The sequence below is a fragment of the Eleutherodactylus coqui genome, chromosome 10 (assembly GCF_035609145.1).
Source record: "Eleutherodactylus coqui strain aEleCoq1 chromosome 10, aEleCoq1.hap1, whole genome shotgun sequence".
NCBI lineage: Eukaryota > Metazoa > Chordata > Amphibia > Anura > Eleutherodactylidae > Eleutherodactylus > Eleutherodactylus coqui.
In genome coordinates, this window is record NC_089846.1 from 37022162 (window position 1) to 37036431 (window position 14270).

Sequence of the window (14270 nt, forward strand, 5' to 3'; positions counted from 1 at the left end):
CCCACACAGGCTAATCAACAGCTTTCCCTATATTAATGTGTGTGAGAAGGCTGTCAATCAGCCTCTGTGGGCGGGGTTAGCAGAGTTTTCGCTCCCTCCAATAGGAGGCCTGTCAGGTTTTGCTGTGCTTTTTACTTAGGAATGCTGCTAAAAATCACATTAACCTATCTATGGTGCTCAGCATCTCTCCCTCTATCTTATGTTTATAAGGCAGGGTAAATCACCCACAGTTACACTTTAAGGGATCAGTCAGACGAGCGTTTTTTTTTTCCCAGCCAGATTCTTTGGACTTAGAAATATAGGACTCTCTTATGAAGAGGTAGCCCTGTGTTCATTCATTATATTGGATGATCAATGTCACATTTGCCAATGTTTCACTGTAACTTCAGCACGAGCGCATTAAGGATTTTTCTATATTTCTATATTTCTATTTTCCCCATTTTTTTTAAACCCAAATCTGGGACATCCCTATTTTTGACGCTGTCCATGCACCGTGGATCGTCTGTGGGTCTGAAGGACTGGATTGTTTAAAAGGTTCCCGGGATTTCAGGTGCCAGCAGGGAGTCCCTGTTATCCATTAGCAGGTGAGCGTGCTGAGCACCAGGTGAGCCCCATTATCTTTTAATAACGATTTCTATATAGGCGTACACACCAAGGGGCTGTCTTGCTTACACTGTGATTTTGTTTAGAACGTTGTTCTATTTACTACCCACAAAAACATGTGTGGCTCTAAGAGTACATTTTGATGAAAATGTGTGAGCCAACTGCCACATCAAGGTGACCTCTTGTAGATGAGGACCTACACTACACTAAACTCTCTTTAATTCTAGGCCTTCAATTGCATTCATATATTTGTTGGTGGACTAACCCATTTAAGTTCTCACTGTAGGAGGGGATAATATTCAACGTCGGACAAGAGGAAGGCTGCAGGGAACGCTAGATTTTGTAAGGAGTGCACCAAAATACTCTGATGTATTTAATAAATTTGTGTCTAATTGATGCTTGGGGTCTAAGGTGCAAGATGATCAGTGCCTAAAGTCTTCAAATATATAAATCCAGAACTGCTTGTGGATATGACAAAGTTTTAAAAGAGAGGCATTATGTTATGTTCGTGTGGGCAAGTGAGCACCAGGCCCATACGAACGTTACCATGAATAGGGAACACCAGGTGAAATAACCACCAATTAACACCTCTCCCTATCTTCTACAAAGGAAGATGACCAAAGACCTACCTGAGCGAAGACATCACCCCAATAAAGGGTGGCCCAGCAGTCTTCAGATCTGGGCCCTTGCTGCCCATGGGAACCCACGCAACCAGACTAGGACGCATACATATACCACCACCGACAGGGTTAACTGGACAGCATAAGAAGATCCACAGAGCCATAATCACACCATACAGCAGCCAATACGCAAACACTAGTAGCAGATATTAATGCTATAAATGCCAGTTATTTGTTGACATTTTGGCTAAAATATGGAAGCTAGCGAGCCACATCTTGGCTACCGGCAATACTGCTAGTCCCGGATAAAATATGGAAGCTAGCGAGCCACATTTTGGCTACCGGCAATAGTGCTAGTCCCTACACTAACCAGGAGTCCAGTGACACAACTAAACAAAACTCAAAACACAAACCTTTCTTGCAGCCATAAAACATAGAACCTGCTTACACAACAGATAGAGAGAGAATGAGAACAGAGAAAGCTGACCACACCCACAGCTGGGAAGACAGCTCTTATGTGTACTGACCTGGAGTGATTGACTGACATAGACACACACAAGCCCAGCCAGCACAATCTTCCACACCTGAGCAGGAAAGCTCCAGAGAACCTGTAGTACTACAGATCTCAGTAGACACAAGTGACACCATCTGGGTCCCTATATATTAGGACCAGTACTAAGGGTGCATTGTGTATTCATGTCAGGGTCCCCTATATATTAGAACAAGTACTAAGGGTGCACTATGTAGCCATGTCTGGGTCCCCTATATATTGGGACAAGTATTAAGGGTGCACTGTGTAGCCATGTCTGGCTCCCCTATATATTAGGAAAAGGACTAAGGATGCACTGTGTAGCCATGTCTGGGTCCCCTATATATTAGGACAAGTACTAAGGGTGCACTGTGTAGCCATGTCTGGGTCTCCTATATATTAGGACAAGTACTAAGGGTGCACTGTGTAGCCATGTCTGGGTCTCCTATGTATTAGGACAAGTACTAAGGGTGCACTGTGTAGCCATGTCTGCATCCCACATATATTAGGACAAGTACTAAGGGTGCACTGTGTAGCCATGTCTGGGTCTCCTATATATTAGGACAAGTACTAAGGGTGCACTGTGTAGCCATGTCTGGCTCCCCTATATATTAGGACAAGTACTAAGGGTGCACTGTATAGCCATGTCTGGCTCCCCTATATATTAGGACAAGTACTAAGGGTGCACTGTGTAGCCATGTCTGGGTCCCCTATATATTAGGACAAGTACTAAGGGTGCCCTGTGTAGCCATGTCTGGCTCCCCTATATATTAGGACAAGTACTAAGGGTGCACTGTGTAGCCATGTCTGGCTCCCCTATATATTAGGACAAGTACTAAGGGTGCACTGTGTAGCCATGTCTGGCTCCCCTATATATTAGGACAAGTACTAAGGGTCCACTGTGTAGCCATGTCTGGGTCCCCTATATATTAGGACAAGTACTAAGGGTGCACTGTATAGCCATGTCTGGGTCCCTATATATTAGGACAAGTACTAAGGGTGCACTGTGTAGTCATGTCTGGGTCCCCTTTATATTAGGACATGTAATAAGGGTGCCCTGTGCAGCCATGTCTGGGTCCCCTGTATATTAGGACAAATACTAAGGATGCACTGTGTAGTCATGTCTGGGTCCCCTATATATTAGGACAAGTACTAAGGGTGCACTGTATAGCCATGTCTGGGTCCCTATATATTAGGACAAGTACTAAGGGTGCACTGTGTAGTCATGTCTGGGTCCCCTATATATTAGGACAAGTACTAAGGGTGCACTGTATAGCCATGTCTGGGTCCCTATATATTAGGACAAGTACTAAGGGTGCCCTGTGTAGCCATGTCTGGGTCCCCTATATATTAGGACAAGTAATTACAAAAGACAGGAATCTTGGAAATGGAATGTACTTCGATTTATTATACATATCCTTAGGATATACCATAGATGTCTCACACGGGAATACCCTTGCAGCCCCTGTAAGTGGTTTAGTATGGCAATGTAACCTTTAGACCAGAAAAAGTTCAGCACCCCTGGAATACATACAAAGCTCAATTTGAAATAACTGAGTAGGATAGGAATGCACCACAAGGTCTTCAAAAACTCCGAAGTATCTCCACAAGTACCCGATCCCCATGTTATCAGGAGAGCTGCAGGACATTGAAAAGGGTTTCCCTTGCAAAGGGTAACCCTCACAAAGAAATATATAACACAATGATGTTAGAAAAAATATGTCACCGCGCTACGTGGTACTTGTGTAATATGTGTAAGTACTCTTTATCCTTAGCGATAAGCATAAAGGTGAATAGTGGTATAAGAAAGACACTTACTGGACAGGAGGGGGTGTGTATAGTACAGAAGCCCCCTCCTTGAAGTGCTGACTCCAATCACTGACGAAAGTACACACCGGTGTACAGGGTAAAATCCAAGGTTTATTTTTGATCTACTGATTGTGAAATCAATAAAAGGCAACGCGTTTCGGTGTCAAAGTAACACCTTTCTTAAGCCAATGAAGTAAAGCATATAAAGCATACTCACATTTATAATGAAAATGAAAGCTCAGTCAATACATGGGTAGCGCCATATTGTGGGAGGGGTCAGTAGTGACAATGTATGGTGTCATAATGAGGGGAGGAGCCAGCGTCAGACCGCATAATAATGTGGGAGGGGCTGTATGCCAGAAAAACTGGAAAGAGGGATAGAGGCCCTCAAAATGTGGCCTTACTACCGGCATATCAATTAAAAAGGAAAAAAAAACAACAAAAAACTATGGTCCGTGAATGGAGGCATAAGTAATGAGGTAGATGAGAGCGGGCCGTATACTGTGCGGGGGGCGTGGCCGGCTCTATGCCGCGGTCACGTGATGTTTGCGTGCCGCATTATCTTAGGGGGATCAATATGACGCGGTCACGCTGTATTGATGTGCTGTGTCTATTAGGGGAACGGGACCAGCTATAAGATGTGGTCACGCTGTATAAGCGTGCCGCGTCTGCTCCGAGGGGCCAATACAGCGTGACCGCGGCATAGAGCCGGCCACGCCCCCCATTCACGGACCATAGTTTTTTTTTGTTTTTTTTTTCCTTTTTAATTGATATGCCGGTAGTAAGACCACATTTTGAGGGCCTCTATCCCTCTTTCCAGTTTTTCTGGCATACAGCCCCTCCCACATTTTTATGCGTTCTGACGCTGGCTCCTCCCCTCATTATGACTCCATACGTTGTCACTACTGACCCCTCCCACAATATGGCGCTACCCATGTATTGACTGAGCTTTCATTTTCATTATAAATGTGAGTATGTTTTATATGCTTTACTTCATTGGCTTGAGAAAGGTGTTACTTTGACACCGAAACGCGTTGCCTTTTATTGATTTCACAATCAGTAGATCAAAAATAAACCTTGGATTTTACCCTGTACACCGGTGTGTACTTTCATCAGTGATTGGAGTCAGCACTTCAAGGAGGGGGCTTCTGTACTATACACACCCCCTCCTGTCCAGTAAGTGTCTTTCTTATACCACTATTCACCTTTATGCTTATCGCTAAGGATAAAGAGTACCCACACATATAACACAAGTACCACGTAGCGCGGTGACATATTTTTTCTAACATCATTGTGTTATATATCAATTTGAAATAAGGGATATAATAATGAAAAGAATGAAAAGAATGGAGAAAATGCAAGAAAAGGTAGAGTTGTTATATTCAATAATAATGTTTACCAATCTATATCTCTGGTGGCTCTTGTTTGTGCTGTAATGAGTTCTGTTATGATTCCTATAGTTATGTAATCTGCATGGTATAGTGGCGACCTCTACTGGCCATCCTACATTACTGCAGTTTGTGTATTTCTCTATGGAGTGCTGTATGTAAATTTCCATTGGCTGCAGAGGTCAGGTGGAAGAGCTGGAGGACTTGAGATCATAGTTGCAAACTGGAGAGCAATTGCAGTGGTACTGAGCCTTAGGCGGCTGCACGCGAGCATAATTTCCTGCGTGCCGCCTGCATGCGACAGTCACGCGGCAAGTCTACAATGACATTGTCGTGCACCGTCTTGGCGTGTATGCGCATGTAATGCACGCAAAGATAGATCTTTATGGCTTGCGTATTTCACGCAATATGTGTGATTGCCAGAATGGGAAACAACGGCAGATTGGAACTGTGTATTCTGCGTGTAAATACTGCACAGAATATGCTGTAACAACACGGTCCTGTGAAGAAGACCTTAAGAGAGACTGAGAGAAGAAGAGTATATACAGTAATATTCCAACGGTCTTCAAGAAATCCTAGCCAGCATACAAAAACCAAGGCAGAATTAACATCATGGGCCCAATGGACCCAATCTTGAGAGATCAGTTTATCCCTGGATTATGCAGTGTGCCGTTTGCCAGATTCTATGTGAGCGATTCCTGGTTGATCCTTCGCTGACTTTCCACCGATTGCTTACTGAAGCTATTGCCCAGAGCCAGGATGAAAACTAAGGACCATATGCTGTACGGTCACAAACCATGGAGGGCCATGAAGCTGCTGGAGGAGCGGAAAGATGGGAGAAAATGGTTTGTGAATTACAGAGTGCTCTAAGCTCTGTATAAGACGAATTATCGCAAGTTAAGTCTAGGATGGGCTAGCGCCTATCCGAGAGGCCAAGGTACGAAGAGCCCCAATATCAATGCTGGTCAGTCCTTTTTATGAGAAGTCTGGCCAGAGCTGCAATGTTAGTGAGTGAGGTGCCTCGTAATCCAGAAGTGAACTAAAGCCCCCGCAGTACAAGAAAGACTAAATAGATCACCTATAACGCTATAGTAGGCAGCAGGAAACTGATGAGATCACTCATAGGCCGCTTTCAAATGGCCAGAATATGGGTGCTTGTTTTGGGCCTGTATTACGGATGTAAAGCAACACCCGATCCTCCTGCAGTACATCAGAACCAGGGGCTTTAGAGTACTGTAGGCTTCTGGGGTAATATAACTCCGTCTCGGATGTAGCTCAGGAGGTGAAGGTGCCGTGTCTGTAATTCTGGCACAAAAAAGAGCAGCCATATTATCAGCAGACGTTGCAGAAGTTTTTATGACTGTCCCATTTATCTTAATAGAATTTTGAGAACTTGCAGCAGAAACCACTCTATTTGCCCGATGCATCGTCTGTTCTTCGCAGAAACGGCTGTTCCAAATCTCACTCTTATTGCTAAACATTAGTCACAAATCCAGAACTGAGTCCATCATTGAAGCAGGACGCCACACGGCTTGTGATAAATAGCAGAAACCGTTTTTATTAGAGTTTTTTAAAACAATTGTTGCCCAGATGCAGGAAAATTAATTGATTATTAATTCAGGATATGAAAGATGCGCAAACAGGGTGCTTATATGTTCTATCCTCCCAAATCTCAGTGTTAACAAATGTCAGCTTTTCATAATGCACCTAAAATTATACATTTTAAAAACAAATTGTCATATTGCCTGGAATTTTAGACCTTATTGTGGATATTTTTGTGCCGTTGGTTCCGAAAATCGCATCCATTCCGTTCTAGAAGCTTTTGTTTTTGAGATATTCCTGATGTTATTGTCTGTTTTTGTTATATTTGCTTTATATTCCCGCCAGCATTTGCTGACTATTAGTACATAGGGTACATATCGCCACCACCGCACATCACACTTGGTTTGATGAAACAATATGTAAAGACACTGAAGAGAAATGGAAGGTGTTTCGGCTACAAATGTAGAAAATTTCCTGTGAGGCGCATGGAGAAGCTAAAAGCAGGTAAGTTCAGTGGACCACAAATCCAGGGAACTCCTGAAGGACCAGCGTTTCCAAGAATCAGGGGACAACTTTGAGACGCGTGCGCGGTCGTAGTCTTGTAGGGTTGTAAAGCATTTCCTTGGGAACTAGAAGGCTGTAAACTGGTGAATTTATGGAGAATACGCTCACTTCTGGATCAGATTGCTGGATCTGCAGTCATTGTGGATGGATTTCCAGATTTTCTTGATGATGTAAGTAATGAACAGGGTGAACGATGTCACCAGGAAATAAGAACCGGAGAGGAACAAGACTGCGGACAATGGGATACGCATATGATGGCGGACTACTGGTAAAACATCCAGCGCGAATATCCAGGAAGATCTCCTCGCAGGAAATCTCATTTGTGTTTTAGGGTTTTGGGATTTTATCTTTGTACCTTCAGCTTTTAATTGTCAGTCATTACATGTATAATGCAATATGTGTACATGAATACATTTAAATGCACATACGGCATATTTTGCTAAGCAGACCCAATGGTGAAAAACTAATGTCATTTCAGAATCTATTACCCCAAAATACCTTCAAATGTTCTAACATCTCAGTCACCAAAAATTGCATTCCCCGCTGTTAATCGTACGATGCACAAACGCTCTTCCGTTTTAGACATTCAGATCCATGATCATATTCTGTAGATTCTCTCCCATGCAGAAGTCATGTCATACGTGTTTGTTCTATGTGTCATGTGCTGCAGTTGGGCTACTTTCACATCCATGTCGGGTTCTGTTTTCTGTTACGGAAGGCAGGATGAATCCAACTTATGACGGAACCAAACAGCGCCGGACGGACATCATTGACTATTATGGGGTCTGTGCAGTTTCCATTCAGCTGACCGTCATTTTACCGAATGGAAAAGTCCTGCATGCAGGATTTTTACTTCCGGTATTTTGCGGCGGATCTGCCATAGAACCTCCAAACGGGCGTTCCAGAGCAGATGTGAAAGCAGGCTTTACAGAGAATTTCCAGAGCTTTACATTAGATCACATTCTCAAAGAAATGTCAAACAGTCCAGTAGGCGTAATAGCATGGCGACGTTTCGACAGCCAACGCTGTCTTTGTCAAGCTTGAAAAAGACAGCGTTGGCTGTCGAAACGTCGCCATGGAAATTGATCCATGACATTTTTGGAAATACTAGTCCTACGTCTGGATTAGCATTGCAAACATTACTCACTCCAGCCTATCCATATAGTGCACTGAAGTCAAAGTATCTCCCATCAACTAATGTCATTTTACAGGAACTGCATCATTATGGCATTGACAACAATGAACCTTTCGGAGAGCAGGAATGACAAGCTGCCCGAAAGGTTGTTATAACAAGTGTGCTGAAAAAAACTACTTCTTGTACTACTCTGTGGGAGGGCAATTAGTTGATTGGGCAAGAAAATAAACCAATAGAGTGTCTATTGCACTCTACATTGCTTGGCTTCGATGATGATGGTAGTGTACTTCTATCTGGAGGAAGCAGCTGGGGACCAGGTTCACTTGTTCTCCTTCTCGGCGTGCTCAAATTCCTCCACCTCGCTCGATTCACCAACTATCTTCCCATCCACAAAGGTCTGTGTAACTGTTTTTATTATCTTTTTGGTTCTGATATCTGGTTCTGTAAAAAGAGATTCGAGCTTAGAAAAACATGGAAGCAGTAACTGAACTTCAATGAATGTTTGTAAGTAGAGATGAGCGAGCATACTCGCTAAGGACAATTACTCGATCGAGCATTGTCCTTAGCGAGTATCTCCCCGCCCGGAAGAAAAGGTTCGGGTGCCGGCGTGGGTGACAGGTGAGTTGCGGCCATGAGCGGGGGGGAGAGAGGGAGAGAGATCTCCCCTACATTCCTCCCCACCGCTCCCCGCCTGCCGCTGGCAGCCGAATCTTTGCTCCCGAGCAGGCAGGTAAACGAGCAATTGCCCTTAGCGAGTATACTCGCTCATCTCGATTTGTAAGATAATATATTAACCCCTTAATGATGCAGTCTTTTTTTTTCCTATTTTTTTTCATTTTTGGTTTTTCCTCCCCACTTAAAAAAAAAAATCATAAATCTTTTATGTATGCATCAACGTAGTAGTATGAGGGCTTGTTTTTTGAGGGATGAGTTGTATTTTTCAATGTTACTATTTAATGTACCATGTAATGTACTGAAAAACTTTTAACAATTTCTAAGTGGAGGGAAATGTAAAAAAAAACAGCAATTCCGCCATGTTTAGGGGGAGGGTTTTGTTTGTACAGCATACACACTGCAACAAAAGTGACCTGATAACTTTATTCTATGGGTCGGTGCGATTACAACTGTACCAAATTTATATAGGTATCTTTTTGCTGTATTGTTTTCAAAAAAATAAAATATCTTTGGAAATTAGATTATTTTCTGCCGACATCTTCTGACAGCCATAACTTTATTTTTTGGTCAACGTAGTTGTACAAGGGTTTATTTTTATTTTTTTGCAGGACAGCCTTTAGCTTATATTTGTACAATTTTTTGGACTTCATTTAATTTTTGGATTGCTTTTTGTTAAATTTTTTCTTGGAAGACGGAGTGACCAAAAAAGTGCAATTCTAGCACTAGTATTTTCAGACGACATTCACCGTGTGGGTTAAATAATGCTTTGATAAATTGGACTTTTTTGTTTGGATTTTTTAAAATTATAAATATATGGTAAACGAGTTCTTTAAAACTTTTACTACCTTTTTATTTTTCTAATTAATACGTAAAACTTTTTTGGACTCCTTTTTAGTCCTCATGAACTTGTGATTGTTTGATCACTCATGCACTATAATGCAATACCAAAGTACTGCATTATACCACACTCTGACAGGCAGTCTATCAAGCCAGGGGCATGTCTTAACTTAATAGGCAACCAATCATGGCAGCTCTGGGAGGCTTCAGATGGCCCTAGGCTGTCATGGCAATGAAAGGGGGGTGTTCAGAACCCCCAAACACTGATCAGGACACTTAAACGGTTAACAGCTGCTATCAGCGTGCACTACAAAATATTTTAAAGTGGGACAACCCCTTTAAAGAAGTTGGATGCACGCCAATCAGCTAATCTCTAGGGTGGCTTCATTCTAAGAAATGGGTGGCGAGATTAGACACTTTTTTAATTAACCCCTTAACGCTCCATAACATACAGTTACGTCATGGAGGTTCGGGGTTTGTATGGAACGGGATCAGAGGTTGATCTCGCTCAATACAATGCAGGTGTTGGCTGTTTTTGATAGCCAACACTTGCCTGCAACAGCCGCGATCAGCTCTCGCACTGATCATGGTTGTTGTTAACTCTTTAGGTCCCGCTGTAAATTCTGACAGTGACATTTAAATGCCCTGATCAGAGTTTGGGGGACCTGCACGGCCTCCCTACGATGAGATCTTGGGGAGCTGTTCAGTTGCCATAGTAGCCGGGGGCCCTTTAAATTATTTAGGTGATATTGCAGTATAAGGGCTCCTGCACACTTGCGTTTTTCTTGCGTGTTTTTTAACGCAATATCGCGTTTTTTTTCATGCGATTGTCAATGGGGCTTTCTAATGCTAAAAACGTATCGCACAAAAATTGCAAAGCACCAATTTGCAATGTGTTTTTAACATTAGAAAGTCCCATTGACAATCGCGTAAAAAAAACGCAACGATATCGCATGAAAAAAACTCACAAGAAAAACACAAGTGTGCAGGAGCCCTTAGGGCTTATTCTGACATGCGTATATTGGCCGGGTTTTCACGCCCGGCCGATATACGCTGTCCCTCTCTGCAGGGGGAGGAGGCGGGTCAGGAGCAGTGCACTGAGCGCCCGCTCCCTCTCCGCCCCTCGCCACTATTTGGTCACTTCATCTCCAAGAAAAAATGGAATAAAAAGCAATCAAAAGGTATTCCAAAATGGTGCTAATAGAAAATAATAATTTAAAACTGTTATAGTTGTCAGAAGATGGCGGCAGAAAATAATTTTTTAATTAAAATATTTAATTTTTTTGAAGTATTACAGAAAAAAAAAACTAAAAATTTGGTATACGTGTACGCCGTAGAAACATGATCCCTCTATAGATGACGATATTGCGTTTATTTTCCATTTCACTCCACTAAGAATTTTATTTTTCCAGTACATTATATGGTATGTTAAATAGTACCATTGAAAAATACAACTTGTAATGTGTTTTTGCTACAACTGCAAAGTCTACTGATTTTGTTTTTTTTTTTAATTGTTGACATGCCATAGAGAGGGGTTGGAAGTCGGCGGCAGGTGGTGAATTTGGTAACTGTTTGCTAGAATGAAGGCGTATATGATCTCAGCACTTTTTGAAAATCGCCAACCTATATTGATGATGTACTCGTATTAATAGGCTTTATTGAGACTGTAATGCACATTCTAGTGGTGGGTGTCCCAGACCACAAACTCCCACCAATGAAAACTTCATGTTTTCAAAAGTGAAGGTCCACCTTAAAAACAATTAGATAAGAATTTTACATTTCGGGCAATGAAAAATTGACTTATCTGAATAGCTGTGAGTAAAAGAAATGAAAAAGGAGGGTGGAGCAAGACCCAGTGAGGGTAGTGGAATATTTATGGAGTACACAGAGTTTTCAATGATTGAGTATTTTGAATGGTGGAGGTGCTGCCAACCAGATGACGCTCCACCAGTGTGGGCGTAAGTGTAGCGAAAAGGATGTGAAAAGAACTGGTATGGAGGCGCAACACTCTAAGCTACTAGAAGATGTAGATCAAAGTCCAATGTGTGATGGTGAAAGCACTTCTTTTTTTATTATTTTTTCAGAAATTAAAAACCAGCAATGGAATACGCGTTTCGGAGAAGAACCCCTTCGTCAGTTCGGCTGGATAGGACAACAGGATGCCTAGGGGTGACACGATTCCAAAGATGTATAGGATGTGTCGGAGGTCCTGTGTGCAGGAGGACAGGGGAGTTAAAGCACTTTTTTCTCCCCTGTCCTCCTGCACACAGGACCTCCGACACATCCTATACATCTTTGGAATCGTGTCACCCCTAGGCATCCTGTTGTCCTATCCAGCCGAACTGACGAAGGGGTTCTTCCCCGAAACGCATATTCCATTGCTGGTTTTTAATTTCTGAAAAAATAATAAAAAAGAAGTGCTTTCACCATCACACATTGGACTTTGATCTACATCTTCTAGTAGCTTAGAGTGTTGCGCCTCCATACCAGTTCTTTTCACATCCTTTTCGTTATCTGAATAGCTGGCATGTAACACTACTCTTCCCGTGCAGCGGCCTCTGGTTGACTGCGCATCCCTCTGCAAAATCAACTATTTGTTGGGTGTGCTGAGAACTGGACCCAATGGTGGAAACCCCTTTTACAAGATTATTCCACAAGTATCTATGTATGGTTATGGTTTGCAGGCCAACTTTCTAATATCCGAACATACGCCTGATCATAGCCAAATCATTCAATCTATGGAGTGGCACTCTGATCCGATACCATCTTCATATGTTGTGCACTTACGTCTTGGTGTAGGTATAATGATTTTCTCTCTGAAAAGTAAACAAAAAAACTTTTTTTTACAAACTAAATAATATAAAAAAAAAAGATTACTGACTCCAAAAACTGTAAGTTTATGACCAGAAGTTTTGTCTTGCGCCAACTTATTCTGCAGCGCTTTCAAGCATGGGAGAAATGCAATCAGTACAACAATTACAATGTGAGGTACAATCAGTTTGAAACAAATGGGGAGGGGTGGTACAGGAGGTACATGGGGGGGGGGGGCGAGGCATGGGGAACACAGGCAGTAGGGGATATCATGTGGAAATCAGTTATTAGAAAGCAAACCGGGTGGGGCAGTAAGAAGGTGCAGGGGTAGAGGTCGTTAGTGATAGGCAGGGTGGAAGGTCTTGGGAGCCATAGGGGAAGGCAGGAGATTTGGTATGCCTCTCTGAAGAGGGGAGTTTTTAAGGCGCATCTGAAATTTCGTGCATCGGGAATTGTCCGTATGCCTTAGGGTAGAGCGTTCCAGAGGATTGGTGAAGTCCTGTATGCGAGCATGTGAGGTTTATATTAGGGGGGTGTTTAGTCTGAGTGTGTTAGCGGATCGGAGTGAGCGGGCTGGGTGGTGTATGGATAGGAGGGAGGCGATGTATGGTGGCGCGTCGCCATGCAGAGCTTTGTGAGTGAGGTTGAGGAGTTTAAATTTAGTTCTACAGTGGATGGGCAGCCAATACAGTGACTGGCATAGTGCAGAGGCGTCTGAGTAACGCATAGAAAAATGAGCCTAGCTGCTGCATGGATTTGAGTGGAGAGAGTCTGGTGCGGGGGAGGCCGATGAATAGGGAGTTGCAGTAGTCGGGAGTGGATGAGGGGCGACCACTAGTGTCTTTAGCGTGTCCATGGTGAGGAATGGACGTATTTTAGCAATATTTCTGAGGTGCATGTGGCATGTTTGGGCCAGGGATTGGATGTGGGGTTGGGGTGGGGGTGGGGGTAAAAGAGAGGTCAGAGTCCAGTGTGACCCCCCCCCCCCCCAAATCAGCGGGCATGCTGTCTGGGGGTTATGATGGTGCCAGACACTGGAATGGAGATGTTTAGGGGAGGTCGGTTCAAAGGCGGAAAGAAGAGAAGGTCAGTTTTTTTTAGAGAGGTTAAGTTTGAGAAAAAGGGAGGACATAGTATTAGAGACAGCAGACAGTGATATTTTGGAGGAATGGTTCAGAGATCTCACGGGAAGAGGTGTATAGTTGGGTGTTGTCAGCGTAGAGATGGTATTGGAGGCCGAATTTGTGGATGGTTTGTTCTTTTTGGGCTACATAGATAGAGAAGAGAAGGGGACCAAGGACCGAGCCCTGGGTACAAGAGGAAGTGGAAAGAAGATAGAGCCAGCAAAGGAGACACTGAAAGATCGGTCAGAGAGGTAGGAGGAGAACCAGGAGAAAGTTGAGCAGTACTGAAAATGATTGGTCAAAGCCCTGAATGAATAAGTCTACATGCTCCACTCCATGGACTAATTCAGAGATAGGTAAACCCCTAAGGCCTCATGTCCACGGGGAAAATCAGGCCCGCTACGGATTCTCCATGGAGAATCCTTAGCGGCTCCCTCCTGCCCCGCGGACATGAGCGCTGAAAATAAGAATAAACTCACCTGCTGCGGACGGTGTGGGTCTTCCCTTCTTCGCGGCCGGATCTTCTTTCTTGGCAGGCAGATGTGCGTCCATAGGCCTCAATAGAAGCCTGCGGGAGCCGTCCTCGCGGGAGACCCACACTAAAATGGAGCATGTCCGGATTTTTTCCTGCAC

At 43.4% G+C, this 14270-nt stretch overlaps 1 protein-coding gene across 2 annotated transcripts in view; it reads right to left on the reverse strand.

The window, feature by feature from the left end:
* Positions 1-6481: 6481 nt before the first annotated feature.
* Positions 6482-14270, reverse strand: part of LOC136580338 (keratin, type I cytoskeletal 18-like) — a 28228-nt gene continuing 20439 nt past the window's right edge. For both annotated transcript variants that reach the window (XM_066580820.1, XM_066580821.1), the window contains exons 8-9: positions 12490-12518; positions 6482-8631 (exon numbers count right to left, since the gene is read on the reverse strand). In XM_066580820.1, coding sequence (XP_066436917.1) covers positions 8510-8631; positions 12490-12518 — 151 coding nt within the window. In that variant the 3' untranslated portion in view covers positions 6482-8509. The remainder of the gene's footprint in view (positions 8632-12489; positions 12519-14270) is intronic.